Source organism: Catharus ustulatus, chromosome 11, assembly GCF_009819885.2.
Source record: "Catharus ustulatus isolate bCatUst1 chromosome 11, bCatUst1.pri.v2, whole genome shotgun sequence".
Taxonomy (NCBI): domain Eukaryota; kingdom Metazoa; phylum Chordata; class Aves; order Passeriformes; family Turdidae; genus Catharus; species Catharus ustulatus.
In genome coordinates, this window is record NC_046231.1 from 6791521 (window position 1) to 6813905 (window position 22385).

At 37.8% G+C, this 22385-nt stretch overlaps 1 protein-coding gene across 19 annotated transcripts in view; it reads right to left on the reverse strand.

Annotated features, from left to right (window-relative positions):
- Positions 1-22385, reverse strand: part of ZNF536 (zinc finger protein 536) — a 348301-nt gene that overhangs the window by 126313 nt on the left and 199603 nt on the right. For all 19 annotated transcript variants that reach the window (XM_033069427.2, XM_033069416.2, XM_033069425.2 and 16 more), the window contains one exon: positions 6683-6835. In XM_033069427.2, coding sequence (XP_032925318.1) covers positions 6683-6835 — 153 coding nt within the window. The remainder of the gene's footprint in view (positions 1-6682; positions 6836-22385) is intronic.

Here is a 22385-nt window from a genome sequence, read left to right on the forward strand (position 1 = left end):
TGTCCAGTGTTTGCTTCCTACTACTGAGCGTTGCTGCATTTTTCCCTGTTAGATGGAACAGATCTTTTAAATTAAAGTCTTTTTCCTGAGGAAGGTATTTGCAGACAGAAAAACAGTCACTTCTTCACCTTCTCTCATCCTTGAGTAGAACATCCGTGCCAATTTTTCAGTGTCCTTTTTAAATTAAGGGTATCCACTGAAGCTTTGATGAAATTTCAAGTTGATAGCAATTTTATACAGTCCAAGACTGTGTTTACATCCATAGATTTAGCAATCAACTAACAGCTCATACTCTATTGCTTCTCTACCACAGTCCCAGGCCCAGTTCATCACCTCTAGTATTTTTTCCTTTACATGTTGCTGATTTAAAATTCATATTGTTGAAAAGAGCCCACTTGACTAAGTGACTAATCAGTGCCTCCCCATGATTTTTAGCATCTTACCATTTTTTGTGCCATTGGTAAATTTTATCAACAGTGGTTTTTACATAGTCTTCCAAATAATGACAAAATACCAAATAGATGAAGCTGAAAGCACTGCTGTGGATCTGAGAGTTTATGAGAGTTTATTTGATCTTTGTATACTGGTTTTTGGGGGATTTTTTTAATGGTTGTTTTGTTGTTGTTGGGTTTTTTGTTGGGGGGATTTCTACATAGAGCAGGCTACTTTTCTGTGAAGAAACTTCATAAAACTTCCTTTCATAGAATAAAATTGAATTAACTATGCTACCAATTTTCAATTAGTTAACCAGTTCATTCTCTAATTTCACTCTGAACTTTTGTCAGGGTAGTCCAAATTTCAAGGTCTTGATATTCTTCTGGGAAATACAAGAATAGCCAGAGCTTTACTACCACTATGAGTACTCTGGATCTTGCTCTGTGTTCCCAGACTGTTTTTGGACATTTTTTTCAATGAACTTTAATGATTTGGAGAGCTCTTCAGCCAGGGTTTTAAAGATTTTATCTATAAGTTATCCAGTCTCATTCATTCTAAAAAATGTTAAAATGCAGTGGGCTACAGCATAACAGCTTCATTACTTAATGGGGGCATAACTGTGTCATTGGAAGAAGTTTATGAGAACCATCATGCTTCTTTCTGAGAACAGAGCAGAAGAGTATTTAGTCTTCTATACCAAAGTTGATAATTTATTATCTATTCTTGTCCAGTATTAGTGAGATACCAGTTGTTTGGCCTGCCAGATGCTCAGAATTTTATCCCATTTTCCATAACCCTCCTAGACACATAAATATTTCTTACTATTGCTTTTAGTTTCCCTTCTCAAACTTCTTTACTGTCATTTATTTAAACTTGGTGCTGTGAGCTTCTTTATTAGCTTTACATATTTAACATACAGCAATCTGTCCTGCGCCCCAAACTCCCTTTCCCCACTGAAGGCCCCTCTCTCCCTTTCAAACAGGATTTCATGAGTGGGTTGTGCCCTTCTGCTGCTCGTGGTGCAGTTCCTCAGCACAGTGACAGCCCCAGCCCCAAACCCTTGGCAGCCCCTCTTGCAGTGGGGCTGTGACATCACCTGGGGACAATGCGAGCTGCAATTCGACCCCACACATTTCTTAACAAGATACAGGTTTTTTTCATGCAAAGCATATGAAATCAAACATCTTACAATTCCAGAGAATACTGCTTAATGAAAATATTGAAAACATTTTCCAGCATTTTTTATTTTACCATTGAAACAGTTATTGATAACCTATTTTATCCATTGTGCAGTAGATATTTTAGAAATGAATTGCTGTATGGTTTAATTAGTTCATTATTATGCCTATTCTTACGCGGTAATTTCTTTTATCATTCTAATCATTCACTTCACACTTTTTAAACCAAATGGAATATCAAAGGTTCTGTAGGATTATTTTTGGATCCTGCACATGTTTCACCACACAATTAATCTGTTTGTCAGAAATACTAGTTAACTTCTTCTCTTTACTACTTTCCTTTACTAGTCATTTTTCTCTATTATATAAGATGAAACTATCTGTAACAGGACAGAATTTTGATGGTTTTACTCATTTTATTAAATATTTTTCATTTGTGTACTTGCCATCACTATAAAATATTTTAATTTTTATAAACTTTCATAATTGAATATTTTCCTTTATTTATATCTCATCTGCAATATTTATTTAGTCTTTTTACATGTCTTTACTTAGTTAAAATGCAGAGAGATAAATACAGTTGTTACTTTGCAGGGAAGATTCAGTACATTAATATAAACTGTGCACAATTCCCCCAAAGCATATATATATGTTGTAAACCTGAAGACTTTTTACACAGCTGCTTATTGCTAAACAGTGCCTTGTCCAGAAGGGGACAATCTGTGTCTCTAATTGCTGTCACTGAAGCTGAGATTCATTATGTGACTTTCCCATTAAAATGTGAGCATTAATTTGTATAATGAAATATCACCCACTGCAGTGTTCATTAGCCATGCCCTACTGTATACTGCACATTGTTAGCTACCTAGAAACTGTAGTTAATTTCACTAATGGATATTTCCCTACTTAGTGTTTGGTAGGAAATTTATACTGTAACATTACCTCTTAAACTTTTAAGGAAATTTAAATTCAATCAATTATTTTCAACAAAAGTTTGGGATGTCATTAAGACAGGAGAAAAGGCATGCTGTACAATGTTAAGGATGGGAAATCTGGAGGAATCTGGAGAAATGAAAAGTCCTTTTAGTTCATCTTAGAAATGTAAGAATAAAGGATGTTCAATACCAAAATTGTCTCCTCTTGGAGCACACATACCCATTTTCCTTAATTATTCATATTGCTCATCCCACTACAAGCGCCTTCAGAGAATGGCAACAGGCGGTCTTTTTTAGGAAGGAAATGTGAATTGAATTCATTTAAAACAGCACCATTTTTACTGTATTTCATCAGTTCATCTAAGCATGGTTTAAAATTGGCTAGTCACATTTCCAAGGGAAAATGCAGTAACACTGTAAATGCATATAATACATCTAATATATGCTAGATGTGTGTCATCCATATCGTAACAGACTCTCAGTCAACGGACACAGCCCTGCCAAGTTTTTTCCTCCTGTTCATCTCTTTCTTAGCTTCCTTCTGTTTAGCACAATCCAAACCATCTTTCCTTTTCTCATGCACATTATCCTTTTTCTTTTACTCAAGGGATTTAATTTTGTTCTGTTATACTGGGAATATACCTGAGCATCCAATGACAGCACAAACCCAAACTGGTCTCTATGTGCAGAAGCTTCTGAGGGCTAATGCAAGGTGCAAAGAAATGCTAGAGCCAATCTGAAACCAGCTCCTACATAATGTATCCCCTGTCAAAGGTAGGACATAAGAAATTTCAGTTTCTTACTCCTAACTGTTTCTGCACAATCCAAAGGCCAAGGCATGCAATGTAAAACCCACACCACTTACTGTGTTTCAAGGGGGTTGAAAGTGCTCAGGAACATAAAGGAGATGCTCAACTCCCTGAATGAAGGGACTTTCAGTTGCTGCCTCCAGAGGGGCAAAATTACAGCTCTAGAAGCACCTGCATATGGCACATGATAGGTCTGAGATACTCAGATGGTTTCCACAAAAACGGAGCATCTCGGAGCTTTTTGTGTTCCACCCCTCCCAGCTGTACAGGGCACTGTTTTACAGCAAGGAGGCTGGCTCCAAAGTGGGCAGCTCTTCCACACGCCTGCCATGCCCTGCTGTGCACAGGCAGCTCTGCCCCTGCCTCTCCTCCCCAGTTTGTGTGAGCTGGAGGGCAGCACTGCCCACCTCTGCCTGCTGGTCAGCATAAAGAACTCATCTAAGAGGGCATGAAGATTTCTGTCTGTCCTCTCCAAGACCCAAGGCTCACAAGCATTTTGGCCTGAAAACCCTTCCTCTCTCCATTCAGGGATGTCCCAGCAATTGTCTCATCCATCAACTGTTTTTTAGACCAAGAAAGAGGAGAAGAAACTGGTTTCACATAATTATGCCCTTTTCCTCTTGTCACATGGGAACAATCACAAATCACATCTTACTATCTTCCCCTTAAAGCCCTTCCTGCCTGAATATCCCGGAGCTAGATAAGAAAAATTCTCTACGGTAGTGTTGGGATAAAACTAAGTGTGCTAAATAAAATTTTGATTTGTTATTTTTTTTTTTTAACCTTCACAGGCTTATTATGTGATAGCAAACCACACAGAAACCAGGGCTCACTGTGGAGTAGGTCTGCAACCATGAAAAATATTCAACAGAAAAAAGAAGCAACCCAAGCACTGGTTAATTCCTCAAAAACAGAGCACAGCTTCCTCCTCTTGTGCAAGATTAAGCTGCTTCTCCAGCTTTTTTGGGCCAATTGCCACAGAAGCACCTCCTGGCTGGATCAGGCTTTGGGTCTGCTCTTGGCATGAGTACCAAACCAACCCAGTCGTGTGCCTCCAAACACACAGATGTTCAAAGGAACCTGACTTCTGCTCAACTGCTTGAGCTCATCTCTAACAAACAGGTGCTGTGAGAACAAGAACAGTAATTGAGTTAATGTAGTGGAGAAATACAGTAAAGTGTTTTTTATCAGTCAGTTATATGATCCAGGCATATAATAAAGACAGAGTGTGACATAAAAGGCAGGAAACTGTCCCTGAGAAGCATGAGCTAACCAATATTTGTTTAATAACTCTATCTATTACATCACTTCCACTTACTGCAAAGCAACTTAATTTTTATTTAATAACACTAGTAATTTGCCAATTTACATTTTTATATTATTTATTAGGATTATTTCTAATATGTAAAACATTGCTTCACTTACACATACTCTTGTCATTATTTACAAATACTTTGTTCTCAACCTAATGGAAATTGATCTTTACCTATTTTAAAATTATAATGATTTTTAAATACATTGTAAATGTTGTTTCCATAGTTTCTTTAAAAAAATTGTTATATTATATTGTTTATTTTTTTCTTGTTTTAATTTTCTTTAGTCAGTATTAATATGCAATTTTTATGGAATATTTCCATTGTAATTAATTTACTTTCCATTAGTTCTAAGGCACAAATTTCAAATGTATAATCATTGCCATGTTTAACATAAGAACAAAGTGATCACTATATAATAAAACAAAATGAAGAGATGGGTCACCTCATGTTATTTTGAAGAATTTTTTTTGCCTCTCAAATACTAAAAATGTCCAACTCTTTAATCTTCACAGTTATAAGATTATTTTCCAATAAAATAACTATAATTTCTTTACTTTTACTACATTGGAGAGCACACAAATAGGGTTTTCACCAGGTCTCTTCTTCCCCACCCCTTAAAGTTCGAAACACACAGAGGAGAATATTCTTGCCCCAAATGGTTTGCAATCCAATCAGACAAAACTACATTAGGGTGCCAAATTTTATATTTCAGTGTAGTATACTCCTACTCCACAATGCAAAAAAAGAAGAAAAATACAGTGAACAAATTTTCCCATTTCAACAGTGATATGTTTTCCTTTAAATAATTTAAATTTTCTATTTTTCAAAATCAGACCTTGCATTCACAATCCCAGCATTGATTATTAGACCTGTACATGCACATGGGAGAAACATGACTACTGATTTTAGGAAGGAAGGAAAAGATTGGTACTTCAGTGAAATGAAAAATAAAAGTGAAGTTTTTTGAGTAGGAGGTATAACTGGGATGGATTTTTTCATGCAATTATTTTACTTTCCCATTAGGAAAGTAGCAGTAAAATTCTGAAATTCAATTAAAATAGTTTTAAAAGAAAATTACAATTATGGGGCCTATTATGTCTGTTTCCAAAAAGAAGTATCCCAAATCTCAAGTTTTAAATACTCTCCCAAAGCCTACCAGGACAATTAACACTGGGAAGAAAACAGGATCCTATTGACCATATATAGAATTTCAAATTATGCCAACAGGACCTGAGGATTACAACATTTTATATCAGAATATAATTATTAAACACAAACTGTTCTTAAACACAGACTGTGTCACTACCTGGATCTTGCCATGCACATATGTACTTTCAAGCAAACAAAATATTAAAACTTAAATGGAGTGGCTAGAAATAACTAGTATTGAGAGCAGTCCTCCCAGTGAGAAAAATACCAAAACAAAATGAGTATCCAGCCCAGTAGCAACTCTGCAGGGTAAAATGTTGTGATTGTTATTGAAATAAAATATGGGAAATTTTACCATGGTACAAAGCATAACAAGTTTTATCATTTACGAGTACTAAGTCATGTGAGTTCTAGTGGGGAGAAAAAAAAGCAGATCCGTGGAGCTGATGCATTCATATGAACAGTGAGAGGTTAAAAATGAGCATGCTAAATGGAACAAAAATAGTAACTGAGAGAAACATACAGAATCCCTAAGCAGATGCTAAGGAAGGCCTTTGAAGCAGTTAGTATAACTAAGTCTGAAACCAATAGGCTTATGCCTATTGAAGGACAAGGGTAATTGAAGGAAACAGTGATGAAGCAGGGAAGGAGACAGAAATAACCTCAACTGGGAAAAGATGATTCTATTAAAGTGGTCTTTATCCAACAACACATTCCTTGTGCTTTTATTTAAGACTGTCATACATCTTTCTCAAAAGACTTTCTCCAACTAATAAGTCCAAATCTACAGTGGGAATTCAGGCTCCTAGGCACAATCCACGTTAACCCCCACACACACGTGGCTCACTTGTTCCTCTCACCTGTGTGTATTCTCAAGTGGACCTTTAAGTGGTGGGATGTTCTGAAAGTTTTTCCACAATATGGGCAGTCTTTCATGGCAGAACCAAGGCTCCTGTCTCTCAGTAAAGCTGGCTGCTGGACTCCTACAGATCTCCCAGCTTCTTCTCCAATGTCTGCAACACAGAAATGTTCTCACATCACTTCAGCACATGTCAGAAGTTTTCTCACTAAAACTGCTAACACAACACAAAGTTAAACACGTCAATACTACACCTGTCTATTTCATTCTTTAAATCTGACAGAATGCTGACAATTCATGTATTTTCTTGTTATTGTCTTAAATTATTTCATCTTTTCGATCATGTTTTTAAGCAGCATATGGTACCTTTATATACTGAATTATACAAGAAAAGAAACAGCTGTGTCAGCAGCTGGTTTGATTTCTTCTTTTGCTTAGTTCCTATTAATTTTTCCCCAAAAAGTTTGAGATTGTTGTTTTGTTGAATCTATTTAATTTATAAGTATTGTGAAAACCTGTAGGCTTTGAGAGGGAAAAAGTTTGCACCAGTGTATTAAACCTCATAAAACAAGAGAATTGTAGTGATGAGGGGCCCAAGAGCACTGACAATATCCACACACAAAGCTAACCAACTTCCTCTGCAACACCTCAACATTGGAATTGCAAGAGGCAATCTAGAGAGTGGACTAATATCATGTGAAAAACAATGAAAAAACTGGTCAGATGAGGGGGAATTCCATCTCCCTCTCACCACAGCTGCTGCTTTTTCTCCTTCAGAGTTCACAGCCACACTTATTCTTTGCATCATAACACAATGGGTGAGACTCCAGGACACCTTTTCTCTCTCCTGATATAAAGAAACAGTCATTTCAGCCATCTTGAATGAACTGTTTTTATCTGAGCAGGCATAGAATAAAATAACTTACCAAAAGACTGACATTAAAAATTGCAAAAAACCCCGTAAGGCATTAAAAAAAAATCATTATACAAACCACACAAGGCTTATCCATCATCTTGTACACAGAGGTTCATGTAATATCATTACAAGCATCAATTCAATATCACTATAAGCACCTACTCATGATTTCACCAAAAACCATGGCAAAAGTTGAAGCTGTGACCCGGATTGATACTCCTGGCACGTCAGGAGCAGGACACATGGACACAGCACCACAGCCTGTGCACAGCTGAGCTAGCTGGGTTACACCCAGGTGGGGAGCACAGAGTTAGAACCTGCTTGCAGAGTCTTGATTATTTCAACCATAAACTGTGGACTAAAAATGTTCTGTCTTTACCCATCTGATGTGTAACTAAAGCTGTCAGGAAACATAGTGCAGCTTACACAGCATCACCTTTTAAATGGAAGTAATGGGACATGAGAAAGAATTAAATATTTGGTTCTAATAACATTTATTCTCACAGTAGCAGAGACCCAAATACCACACTTCTGGAAAAGGTAACACTAACTGGCATTTCAGTGTGCATTATAAAATGGATCCTGTAAACTATTTTGCTTAAAGTTGAAAAAAGAAATTATAGAGCTATTTAATAAAAAAAAAAAATATATATTTATATATAAATGCTTATCTCAGTCATGTATGCAATCAAGTTATTACTACTTTTCAAAAGACAAATCTGATAGTTTTCACATCAAATTATTGTTTAACATTTTCTGACTGTTCTTAGACTGCAGAGCTAAAGCATAATATTTAAGTTAGAAAGCTAGTAAATGTCATTTTGAATTATCTTCAAGTATGTAAAGTTGCACACTACAGGAGTCTATTTTGTCTTTGTGAGTTAGGAAAACATACGTAGGTGCTAGCCTATAATTCCAATATCCCTAAAGAGTTTAGATTTTCTCTGTTTTAACTCCCCAAAAGTTGTATATAATTATGGCTTAAGCTTCTTTGGGAAAAAAAAACTAATTTCTGAGTGCAAAAAGATTTTTCTGAAGTGCTAAACATGGAATGCATGATGATAAACTGAAGGCTTTTATTTTGGTTTTCAATAAATACTATATGAGCATTATAGATAAATATATAGATAAAGTTAACAAGCCACTCAGGAGGAATTTACAGAATAAGTCTACTAGCTATGTTTTGCTATATGTCACTCTAAATGATGGCCTGTTATCCATTTGCCTTTTATCTTTCTATCTAGAATATGTGTGGCCCAATAAAAAAGAATAAATTTGTAAGATGAACAGCTCTCTTTGCAGATTTAAGAGTCTAATTTTCACTTTACACAAAATTGAATTTTTTCAAGGGAGCAAGACGATGGAGTTTACTCTAGCACTAATCCCTCTGAAAAAGCAAACTGAAAACAACAATGAAGCAAAGAAAGATGTGGGTGGTCTGAAGAGTTCTCTTTTAGATTTAAGTAGACATACAGTAGATAGCTCCAAAGGCTTTACACCAACAGGGGCCTTACCTTGAAGAATTTTTCTTCCCACAGTGAAAGCATTCCTAAGACTTTAAAGCTGGGCTGAGGGGTTTTCTTTTGAATTCCTCTGCCTACAAAGCCCACCGAAGTGCTGGAGGCCATCGCTACCTGAATGAGCAGCTTTACATCTAAGTTCTTTTATTCCAAACAATGAAGAGATATGTTCAAGGCTGCCGACTCTCCCCATCAAATGCTAACCCAGCTTCTTACTAAGGCCCCATCTTGGCACATTGTACCTCTTTGTCAAAGCACTTAAGTTTAAAATGTGCTTAACTTTAAAATGTGTTTAAGTCTCACTGGCTCTGCGACCAAGGTTTTCCTATACTGAGTCTCTCAAAAGCGATCTGTGGAAACTAATGATGAAAAAAGAAGGGACTGACAAGAAAAAAGTTAGGAAGCAAACCGAAGAATACAGACTATGACAACATCAGAATATGTGAGGATTGACTCAGCTTTACCAATAATCATGTATTCTACAGCTCTGATGTTCCCTCTTCTCCTGTTATTGAAAGCACCTTCGCAAGCAGAAACTCTCAGCTCTGTTAAATTGTGCAAAAATATAGCAAAAAGTAGTTTTACAGATCTGCCAAACTAGGATTGGCCTCCACAAGTTAATTTATGATTTACTCAGAATTTGAGCTATGGTTTTGGGAGCTTCTCCATTCTGAGGATAAAAGATCAGGAAGGAAAGAGAACAGCTACTTATCTTACAGCAATTGTGGTTCCCGGAGTTATGTGGTCTATATGATGTGCACTGGATACATGTGGGATTACACTGCCTTTTTTGCTATCCGCTTCCATTACAGGCAGGTCAGCATCCTGAATATCTTCCTGCCCATCCCAACCTTTCCTGATTAAAGTGCAGGAAATAAGAGACTAAAGTATGATATAGATGTACATGCTAGATGTGAGACTTCCGAGCCTTACATCTGAACCTACTCTCACTGAGTTTTCCTTTCACTTTGTGTCTGTTCACAGCAAAAGTCCTGGACAGAAATGAGAAAAGCAGCATTTAGCTCTAAATGTGAAACTGGTCTTTGTGCCAGTCAAAGGACAGGGAACAGCTGTGAGTCCCCAGCTGCTCGTGTGCTGTACCTGCTGCGCAGACAGAGTCCTCCCTGACCCAGGACACAGGAATTCAGCCACAAAGGAACTTCTGGGGAGCAGGACAGGGATATCTCCTGCACACCGTGCCTCAGCTGCACTTAATGTGACTGTGCCCATGTTCTCATGGGGTAAATGCAAGGAAAGAATGTTCACTTCAGCATCCCTATCAGAAGGTGGTGATTAACTGCATAATCAAAGAGCCAGTTTGGCCAAAAGGTGAGCAAATCAATTTGGCATGCAGACTGAAATAAAAATTAACCAATCCATAAGATCAGTATTAGAGGAGCTGCCCTTCTTCAGACAGATGCCCAGATCTCAGGAGAGGCAGGCCTAAGAGCCACCACTCCTCATCTAGCAGGGAGATCAGGCTGGTTCCACACCACTGCCACAGGCAGAAAGGAAGTTTCCACAGAGACAGATAATCCCAGCAAATTGTTTGGAGCCAGAAGCACTTTTACAGTAGAAGGTTAAAAGAAAGTGAGAAAGACACCAGTGAACTCTATTTTACAGTCAATATCTTACTGCTGGTTGTCAGAAATGGTCCAGCCAGAAATAAGCCATGGCCATGGCTGGCAGTGCCCTCAACACACAGATACAGATGTCACAGAGGAGAAATGCCAACTTCAGTGGCATAAAAGACAAACTTAGATGGACAGTGAGCCTGTGTACTCAAAGCAGAAGCTATCTAGGCAGTCATATATGAAGTGCAAAAGAAAAAAAACTTATTTGACATTTCCATATATATCCTGTACGACTGGTCCACCTGTCTGGAATGAGCCTCCAAATATGATTAGGAAAGGGTGGATTGCTTTGTAGAAAGAAAATGGTTTTCACTGAGTTAGGCAGCAGCACTGGCTTCAATCATGATAGCAGCCAAATTCTGAAAGCAGCATCTACATACATGTCCCATAAATTTCATTTATGTATTTATGTGCTGGGTGTATGTGAAGGTGCAGGGATTCACAAAGAGATGCTTTCATGTTCAAAGGGGCTAAATTGCAGCCCTCATGAAGACTAAATCATCAGTGAAGTCAGCTGGAATTTGTCGACACAAGGTTTGCCAAATTAGCCAAAAAACAGGCAATCGCATGGAAAAGGTAATCAACTCACAAAATAGGTAATCAGACTTACAAGTGTGTGTTTGCTCTTGCAGTTTTTGACACTATTAAAGAACCCTTTGAAAATGTGGCCAGAAGCCTTTAAAGCTGCACATAATCCTAAGTTTTCATATATTTCTGAAATTCAAAATATTTGTAGCTCTTCAAACCTGCCTGTAGAAGTTAATGAAATATGGTGCAACGAGAAGTGGTAGTGACCACACCTGTTTTCTGATGACCTATAAACCACCCAGATCAGCCCATCTTGTGGCAGGAAATCAAGAAAGGAACTCAAGAAAGGAGTTAGAAGATATTCAGTGAGTTAATCCTGTCACTGCTGTCAGCTTCTTGCAAGTGTGCCTGAACTTCGCTCATTCCCTGGGAAGCAACATAGAATATGCCAAGTTTCTGGGAAAACATGCTTTACCTTCCTTGCCTATTCCTAAGAGAAAGTGGAAATAGTGGAAAATAGGAATATAATTAGGGATGTAATTAATCATATATTTCTACCTACCTGAAGTAGCTTCAATTAGTATCATCCAATGTAAATGAGAACAGAATCTGGCCCTGTGCTCATCATTTGAAATTAGAACCTTATTAGTGGATGTCACTACACTTTTTTGCTAGTGAAGTTCATGGTTTCAAATGAAGGCTTCTAATATTACTAAATTTTACAGTTATATTTTAGGACTCCGGAAAGAGTCTTAGGTCAGGAACAACTTGCTGTCTCTATTGTTTCATCAAGGATTTAGGTTTTATAATGGCCATATAAGGGAATCTTAAACTGTTACTATGGATTGGCAGAGAATTTGTTTAAACACAGAGCTATTTTAGAAGAGAATTGGAAAGGAGGCCTACTAGTAAGAAAGCAGCATTCACATTGTTTGTATTATTAGAAATAAAGATTATACAAAGGTTCCACTGGTAAATAAAAAGATACCATGTCTGACATGAGACTTCCCTCTTGGCCCCCTGAACCACACAGACAAACAACATGCACAAACTGCCCTGCCTCTGTTAACAATTAGTCACTGGTTGAGTTAAACTTAAAATACAGTCTAAATCAAACTGAAGTAAAAGGCCCAGAACCATTTGTATGAGGCAAGGCTTGCAGCTTGTAGAAGTGAGCAAATGGCAGCCACAGCCAACACCTTGGGCTGCAGGGGAGTAGCTGGGTGTTATTTCGAGCTCAACAGGAAGGGAGCCAAAATATTGTAAGCAATTTCTAAGTAAATGAAGATGTGGTGGCTGCACACACACCTTAAGCCTGCTCCTGGAGCAGCACACACTTGAAGATTGGTGGTTTTCACACCCCATGGGTTCAAAACACTTTGCATGGCAATACTGTATGTATGCAGTGCTGTTTATATCTTAATGCTTTTCATTGTGGTACTCTGAGACACGTGCAAAATCTGTATACACAGCACAGAGAGACATTAATGGAACACTTAAACAAAATTAAGATTTTGTTAATCACAAAATGTTTCTTATCCTCGTCTTTTCATTTCAATCAAATTCCCTACAGAGTTTTTTTTTTTCTTGAGTTCTTAGCAGTCTTACTTTTCATTTTTTTTGAAAATTTTAAAACCTTTTAAGATAATCAGAGATCAAACACAGTTACTGAGTACATCATTTTAGCTGTTTCATTTCTTTGAAGAATTGTGTGACCAAAAGACATAAAAACTCATATTTAGAAACTCATAAAAACACAGGGTTGTTTACTTGCCATCAGCTGACAGAGCTCAATTCTGACCAAAAATTGAGCATAGTAAAAAAATATATTTTTTGAGAGAATATTTTTTGTATGAGACTTCTTTAACTGTTTTGTTTTGGGTTTTATTTTAAGAAGGAAGACATCTTAAGCACCTTACAATATCTTTCATTTAACAGTTGGCAGAAGAAAACTCCCAGATGAACACTGGCCTGTGTCTTTCTCTTTAACCAGCTGAGTGATCCAAGCTTTTAATAAAGCTGTTCCAATTATTGTAAAAGTCATCTAGTACCTTATAGCCACAAATATTGACAGTTTATTGCACAATGCATTCATGGCATTTGAAGGTCACATCATACATAATACATACACTTTTATAAAAGTGTCTGGAACAAAGAGATACATGATCAGCAATTACATCTTAGCATTCGAGGGTATGATTTTATACTTATTGAAAATGAAATACTGTAAGAAATGCAAATTGTTAATAAAACACAAAATAGTTCATTTTCTGTATTTATTGTTTTATTAATCAGCAGTACCAAGTTCAGTTGTGGAAAATCAATGGAATGCCATTCATGCCTCAAGAAGATTACAGTTAAATATCATTATCCTGCAAACCATCACACATATTCTTAGCTCAGCATGAGAAGAAGTAAGGTTCAAATTTTAATCTCACTCCTGTACACCTCTCCAGTCCTACTGAGCTCAGTGTAACTTCAACACTTATATTTGAGTCAAGACTTCACCATATTATTACAATATTAATTTTGATAAAACTGAATTGAAATAAAAAGAGTGCTGAAGATTTGTTTTAAAAAATATATGCACATGCAGGCATGTCAAACAACTTCCCCTCTCTTCCAGTGCCCCTGACTTAAGGCTATTCTAAAAACCACACACATGCACAAATGATGTAATTAAAAGTTATTTTAAAGAAAGAGTTATTATTCAATTTATTCAGTCAGACCTGTGCACAGTCCTTCAATGAATTCAACGGACATCAGAAATACACAGAGCAGAGTCATGGAGTGCTTGCTTTTGGTAAAAGATTCTTTACTTTATTAGTGTCACTACTAGCTCCTGGAACCATCAGCTCGCTAATGAGAGCTGAGCTATAGACAAATGACCATGGATCACTACATTTTTCCCCCCCTACATTATTGCCCCAACATCATTTTTGGAAGTTTGTTTCAAAATTGCAGAATATAAAAACTTCTTTCCCAAGTTCTTATGCAAAACATGCAAAACTCTTCCACCATCCAACCCCTTCATTGGTTTTTCAGATCTGCCATTCCAAAATCATGACCTTGAAATTCCACTTCCTTAACCTGACTGTGTAGCTGAAAGCACTTCCAATCCCAAATCATCTACTTTGGCATGTAAGACTCATGAAACTCCACTAGACTTCTTTAATATTTCCACAGGAAAAGAGGAGGCCTTAGAAGTGAATGAACTTTGCCATCTATCAGAATGCAATTTTTCTAGCTTGTGCTAGTTCTTGCTTTCTTCAGAAGAGCACACCTGAGCTGCCAGGACACTCATAATGTGTGTCTTCACAAGCAAAGTAGCTTTTGGATCTTTTGGACCAGCAAAGTTGGGCTTAAATACATATCCATGGATCTTTCCTTGTTTTTTTTGCCAATGGTCTTTGCCATTTATCCTCAAAATTTACTTCTTGCAATTATGCTTCTGATAGCAAGGTTATCTCCCAAAGCCTTCATATGACATAATTCATATGGTTTTCCCCTCCCTTTCTTAAAACAAGTGCAAAATATTCTGAAGCTTTACCAAAAGTTAGTGTGAACAGCAGTCTGTGATTTTCAGCAGTTTTCTTACCCAAACCCTTGACTCACCTGGGTTAGCTTTAATCCCGTCACCTAAATTTCAAATGGGCACTTGATTAGTGACCAGAGAGAACAAAGTCTTTCCAAAATTCATACAGATTGTATACTGCTTTTGGACAAAATTCCAGTGGGGAGTCTAAGCAGAGAGGCTATCCAACTGGACCAACTTTTGGATTTGTATGTATTATTTGTAGGCAGGTGTTCAGGTACCAGATGGCCTTAAAACCCATACTACTCAGGTTATAGCAGCTTCTACAAGCTGTCTGCATCATATTCCCATCTCTGAGATTTGCAGAGTGGCTACATGGAGCTTGATAAACACTTTTACCTAGCATTGCTCTCCTGATGCCAAGGCTAGATCAGATATCCAATTTGGGAGAGTTGCCTTACAGTCCCTCTTTAATTAAGTACTCCTGATCTCCCACTCCTGGGATGGATTGCTACTGCTGATTAAGCTCCAGAAGTAAGGATCTGTGGAGGCAATTTCACGAGGGAGAAAATGAAGTTGCTAGCTAATCAACTAAAATAACCATTAACTGGACTTCTGTGAATGAATATATTGCCTTCTTGCTTCCATACTTGCTCTGCTTCTTCCCTGTTAGGAGCTCTACAACCCCACAGACCAGAGGGGTAAGGGGTGCCTCCCCATGACCTCTGTCTTGCTCCTAAAACACTCATGGGACAATCAGAACCATTTGGTACAGTGTGCAGGCTGTACTATGAAGGAAATCCAATATGCTCTTGGTAAACCAGAGGAAAAATGACAAATCTGGGTTGAATCTCTGTTGAATCTTTTTCTCTAGGTTCTTCTTATGTTCCCAAAAATGCAGTCTCTGAGACTCTAAAAAGTACAAATTAACACTTATCTCATTGTAGTTTTCTAAATGCATTGATATTTTTAAAAATCTTTTGAGTACTTGTATAGAAATATTTTTAATTACACTAGCCAACCTTCATTCTCAGTTTCTGGGTTTAAAAAAATCCAAAAAACACACATATACTTCTTTTTCAAGTGAGAACCGCAGACCTGCCTTCATTATAAGTAGCTCTCAGGGCATCAGGTATCATTGGGTAAGTTCTTGCTTACTGTTGTTCAAGAAAACCCTTTTTCTTTACTATTATCTTATCACAGAGTGGAAAAATCAGTACCAAAGTGCCAGTAGCAGGTCATCAGATTTTATAAAAACTCATTCTACTAAAGAAAAACATCAATTATTTAAAATGTTGCAGGAATGTCTTTCTGTAGACACCAGAGCAAGAAAAAAAACAAAACAAAACAAAACAGAAAAAAACCCAAAAAACAAAAACAACCAACAGAAAAACCCCAAAAACAATACAAAAAAAACCAACAAAAGAACCAGGCATGTAAAAAGAACTGTACAGGTAGCTAAATTACTAATTTCCCCCTCAACAAAATGAGAAAGAATTAAAGACTCTCATTCCATTTACAGATTTCTGATTAGAGAGGTGATGACAGAGTCTCTAAAGAGTGAATAATGTCATGGTGTGTTCTCATATCTCATGATATGAGAAGCTTTTCCAGTATCTGTATTTTCTTACCTTTAACTTTCCAGTGCTCCTTTCAAACTAAATGACCACTTTGAGCTAATACAAATACTTTTGTAAATAATTTTTCTCCCATTTAACTTCTTTGGTACAAGCCTCTTGAGGATAATTTCCAACTTCTTTATCCATTTCACGAAGAAAAACCCCAAAAAAACGTATTTGAATAAATATTTACAAGCAACTCTAAACTGCTGAATCTACTTTACTAGCACCCTTTTTCTATAAATAAAATATGTTAATTACATGAGTTTTGCTGTAATGGAAAAATATTGATTAAATTCATTACATTGAATCTTGTGAAGGGATCCTATAACTCTTTGGTACAGGTTTTTTTCCCTCATTGTTTTAACAATGTAATGTGAGTATACTGAGAACATGATGTCTGAAAGGACTAATTTTTTTATACTAATGTATCTCAAAAAGTACATTACTAGGTCAACTCATATCCATGTTCTGTAAAATAGCCTTAATGTACATGGATACCATGACATGCTATTTGTGGGCTATAAAAATTCTGAAATGGTGCCTGTGGAGCTGATCTATCAATATACCAGTTTTTCTGTTCTACTATGAAAATATAAAATTTTTTAATCTGAACTTCTCTGGTTAAAAAAAAAAAAATACAATATTTTGAATTCTGTCCTCTGATTTAGCTGAGCTTGTGGCAATAACTGGTTTAGGCATAGGCTTCAGTATGCTGGAATGATCCTGAAACTAATTTTGCATGTGTTGGAGTTGGACTGTGGCCATGCACGTCAGTATGCTGGAACAGAGTTATCTAAATCCTGAGCCTTATTTTACATGTGCTGGTGTTGGACTGTGGCCCTGCAATCTTTTAGGTCTCCATCTGTAGCTATCAAAGCCAGGGTGTGCCCAGCCACTCGCTACTGCTCACTGCCTTCCTTCCACAGAAAAGCTCCAGGCTCACAACCACGCTGCCACACTGGGGTGACTGGGAGCTCTTCAGAGCCCTGGCAGTCTCATCAGCCTTTCCCTAAAGCCTCTTTGCTGCTGACCAGCCTTTTGCAGTGCATCTCACCAGGATCCTAGGTGGTAATCCAGTTCCCCATCAGTGATGAGAAGTACCAACCTCTTGGACACACGTTTCCCCAGATTCAGCACATTAATTCCTTTCTCAATACCAGGTAAAGCAGCCCTCTCGTTTTTCAGCAAGCTATGGAGACCACGACTGATGGAAGACCCTCCCTAGTTTCCCAGCCTGAACGTTGGCCCTGCAGCCATCAGCCAAAGGAATTAAAGTCCAGAAAGTCTAATCCAAAAGCTGGTGAATGTTTACTCCTGGGAAAATGGACAAGAAAAGATCAGGCACTCCGAGGCCACAATACAAGAAACCCTGGCTGTGCACCAATCTGGAGCACCAATACAGAGGCAGTAATGGGGACTGAGCAAAGCAAAGTCACTGTACAAGGTCTTGATTTATCACCATAAAGTGAACTGGTAACTCCAGAGACATGCAGGCTGAGGGCAACAACGTGCAAAGTCTTTGCAAGCCTTCTTCTGCTTACTTACAGCTCCTCCACATTAATCCACCAGTAAATACATATTTTAGCCCATCAGGAACACCCATAAAATTAGAAAATAATCAAGATTGGCTTGATTTGCAAACACATTTCCCTACCAAAAGTTCTGTCTCTATGAAGCCCATCAACCTGGGGAAACAACTTCACACTAAGGTCAAAATTAGAAATTTCAATGAACATCAGGCACTCTTCTCTGGCTGGATAGACACAAGTTATCTTACTGTCTGCATCAGAAACAGAGAAAGACTTATTTGAGAAGAGGGATAGTTGTTCTATCTCTTAACTTATTAGCAATGCACTTTCTTCAAATTCCAACAGCAAAAGAAATTCAAAACCCAGGTAGTCTGCATGCACGGAAGCACCTTTTGTTTAATAAATAATTCAACCGTGTATTCCTTTTTAATTTAAAAACGGTCTGACTGAACAGTCAACAGAGTGAACTAAAGTTGGCAAAATACAGTGTTGAAAAATTAAAAAGTGTATTCAAGGCCATATTCATTTGCTTCACTTCTCATATACTGGAGAGACAGGCTGTGCTGAAGTTCTAGCTTTTTTCTTTTTCTTTTAAATTATACACATTCAGTCACATGATGCTCACTTGCCTTTGAAAGCTGCCTTGCCCTGGAATTAGTCTTTCTCTCTTTCTGTTACTAGTACAGCAGCTGCTGCTCCTCTACCTCATGAACATCATCAGAAATTCAGCCAAAATGTTCTCATGAGCTTCTCTGCCATGCCTGTCAGGGCCAGACTTAAACTATCGACTATCTTGGAAAACAGAAATGCTGTAAAACCTTCTGGAAATATTCAAATCATCATCAGATTGATGGTCCCATATATCAGTAAGTGTATAGTGAGGTACAGGAAACACATCTGGCAGCAAATATCTGCAGATATTAATGCACTGAAATCCATCCCAGGACTGACACACTATTGCAAATGAGTACAAATATTTGGGATCAGTCAAGTGCATTTGGTGCTGACTTATTCCCTTGAAGACAGCCAAAAGCATATAGCGCTATCTTAAATATGAATTCACAGGCTCACTTTCTGTAAAATAAAATTCTTAGCAGTAATCAGTTAAGAATAAGAAAGAAAAAAGCTAATGGAGTCAACCCTTACACAGCCTTCTGTACCACAGTTTCAAAGACTTTCTTGAATCTTGGAGCAGACAGAAAGGAAGAAGTATTTCTGTGGTGAAACCTCCTTATTTCAGATTTCTGGAGATGAGTCTGTTCCCCCACACATCTCAAAGAGGAAGCAGGCACTTAATGGCTTCCTCACACAGCGCAGCCTTTAAGCCTCTGCTGTGCTGAGTGTTTGGTTCCCATCACTCTGAATGACTTTCCCATGTTTTTAACCTTTCTGATCAGCACCCTTCTGGAGCAATGACCATTCTATAACCATCAGACAACACCTACCAACATGAAATTCCCAGGCTGATAATGCTCACATGACATTAAATGCTGACACAAGGAAATCTTATCTCAGAGAGGTCAGATATGCAGGAAAGAAGATCTTTACTGGCAAGAAGAGGGAAACCCAACCCTTAAAAAGGAACATAACCTTTATATAAAATGACTTGGCAATAAGATCTTTCAAAGTGGACATATTTATTTAAAACTCATTTTAGACCCTCTGGATGACAGAAATGACATTTATAAGACAAAAGTTTCACAAGTGCATCCTGACTATCACACATCTTATGGAAGAAGAGCAGGTTTTCCTTAAATTGTCACTATTCTGAACACTAGTAAAATTTCCTGCACCATATAGGATGGAAACAACAACCAGACCTAATTAATTTGTACCAATAGGAAAATTTCAACATCTCCCCTTGCTCTGACAGAACCGCCTATGAATGATATGCCCAATGTATCTCTGAATCTGACAAAGCATGAACAAATGCAGTGTACCTACAGAGATTTAGACACAACTCCTCCCCTGCAAGTCAGAGAATCTTCAGGTTCTAATTTTGGCCGATTACTGGCTTGCCTTGAGACGCTCTGCAATAAGCACCATGTCAGAGAACAGACTGATTTAAACCCTGAGAATGCAGGCTCCTGCATTTGTGCAGACACATGTTTCCATGCCTTTTCAGGATGGCAGCCGTGGGAGCCACTCCAACAGCCTGGCAAGCCCACACAGAATTTGGTACATGACAATTCAGATTACATTTGAAAGCTGTCTACAGTGGGACTGGCCAACCTAACAAAGTCATGCATGGGGTTGAGGAAAGGTGAATGGCAGCATAAACTGGCTAAATGAAAGTTAAATAATTCTAACAATTTTACTAGTACTGGCTCTTTTCTGGCTACAAATTCTATAGATATGTGTCCAGTCATGAGGGCCGTAGGTATTTGTTTCCAAAGAGAGATTCTGTTGACTACTGGGCAGTGGAGCTTGCTGATAGATGCCGAAATATTATAATAATGGGTGGACAAACAGGGAGTATCTCCCTACTGCTGCCATTTTTTCATCATAGAACTGCAGGAGAGTAGCACTGCGCATTTAAAACAATGATGGGAAGATACAATTTCAGAAAGCCAGCTCAGATACCAGAGGGATGCTGAGGAGTGTTGCAGATCAGTGGAACTCATTCCAGAAAAGAATTGCTGGATAGTCCATCATTGCAGCACTGCTCCAGTGAGTGCTGTTCACCAAACAGCAACACACTTCCTCTCTGTGTTCTAGGGTTCTTTTCAATTAATATTTGTTTTAGTTATGTTGAATCACTGCTCATCTACTAAGATATTATTTGATTTAAAAAAAGAAAAAAATCCTTTCTTCTTGGTTACATTTTCACACGGGTTTTTTGAAGTAGGAGAGTAAACACACAGTCCCTATGATGGCAATTTCCATTCATAGTTTGACAACTAAATGTTGCGATGTTACTTGAAATTCCTGCCTCTTATCTTTCAATTTTTCTTTAGGGAAAAACAGCACAGAAATATACTCTGCCATCTATTTGAAAAGATGCAGATATAATCCACCTATGATGATGTAATTTTTGGAACTAAGACTGTGATCCAAAACAGCAGTCTGATCTACGTTTTAACCACAGCTATTACAATAAACATAACCAAACACGGTGATTCTCCACATATTTATATTTATATTTATATTTATATTTATATTTATATTTATATTTATATTTATATTTATATTTATATTTATATTTATATTTATTCTGATAATGCTTTGCAAGATTTCTGGCTGAGAATGCTTTACATAAGTAATCATTATTGAAAAGTTTCCCTGAAAAATATATATCTTAAGACTGCAGCCAAAGCAGAATTATAGATAGTAGAGGGCATGCACCCATTTCTTTATTTTTCATCTGTGGTGCAGAAGTTGCTGGCCATCAAATGTTGAAATATCTGAGGGTCTTCTGATGGCAGAAAACCAGCAACATAAGACCAGTGAGGGGCAGCTGACTGTCAACATCACAGGAAAACCCATCTCCTGTGGCAGTGCCAGGGGCTTTGTTCAGCATGGTCAGTTGAGGCAGCAGTGGCAAACCAACCTGTCCCACAGAGCCAGGGCGGAGCAGAGGGGTGGCTGAGGCACACTGACAGCATGGGAACTCATGGCACTTGTCTGGGTTCCTGCAAAGGACCACAGTCCTGTGGAGGAGCTGCAATTCTCCAACAGCCTGGACAGTTTCAGTGTGTCTGTCTGCACCCTAACAAATGCAAAAGGCTTTCTCTCAAAATAGATTTTCTTTAACTTGCACTACCAAGTCCTCACCTATGCAAAAACAGAAGGAGGTTTTGCAGAAATTCAAAGAATAATTCTCTTACTCAACAGATTTGCTGCATTTTTAGTACTCAGACAGCTATTTAATTGTTTAAAACTGTCAATCTGGTCACATTGAGTGAAGGAAGTCCCTAAGGGTAAGGTTGAATTTTGCCTGTAATACTTGAGTTAGAACTTCTTTGTTGTAGCAAAAAGCCATCAAAAGGGTTAAACAGGTTTGGTGTTAAAATCCCATTATGTGTAGCTTGGGAACTAAACTACGTTAGATTGCCCTAAATATCCTCCTGACCAGACCTTTGATGTATTCTTTCCATTTATACTCGCACCCTTCATATCTTCGACTGCTGTGGTTCCACCAGGTACAAGAGACCCCTGTCCCCTCCAGAGTGTGCCACAGTGCTACTGTGCAGTTCAAAGGTGGTGCCATTCACCAGGAAACAGAAAACAGAAACCAAAATCATTCATCCCTCCACAAGCATCAAAACAAAAATGTTCTGCACAGAGATGGGTTAAAGCATTCAGAAATACCAATATGCCTTAATATTGACAAGAATTGATATGCCTTACTTGTTCCTAGAGATTTTTCTTTTGCATGGAATATTAACCAAATACAACAACAAAACCTCAAACCCAATTT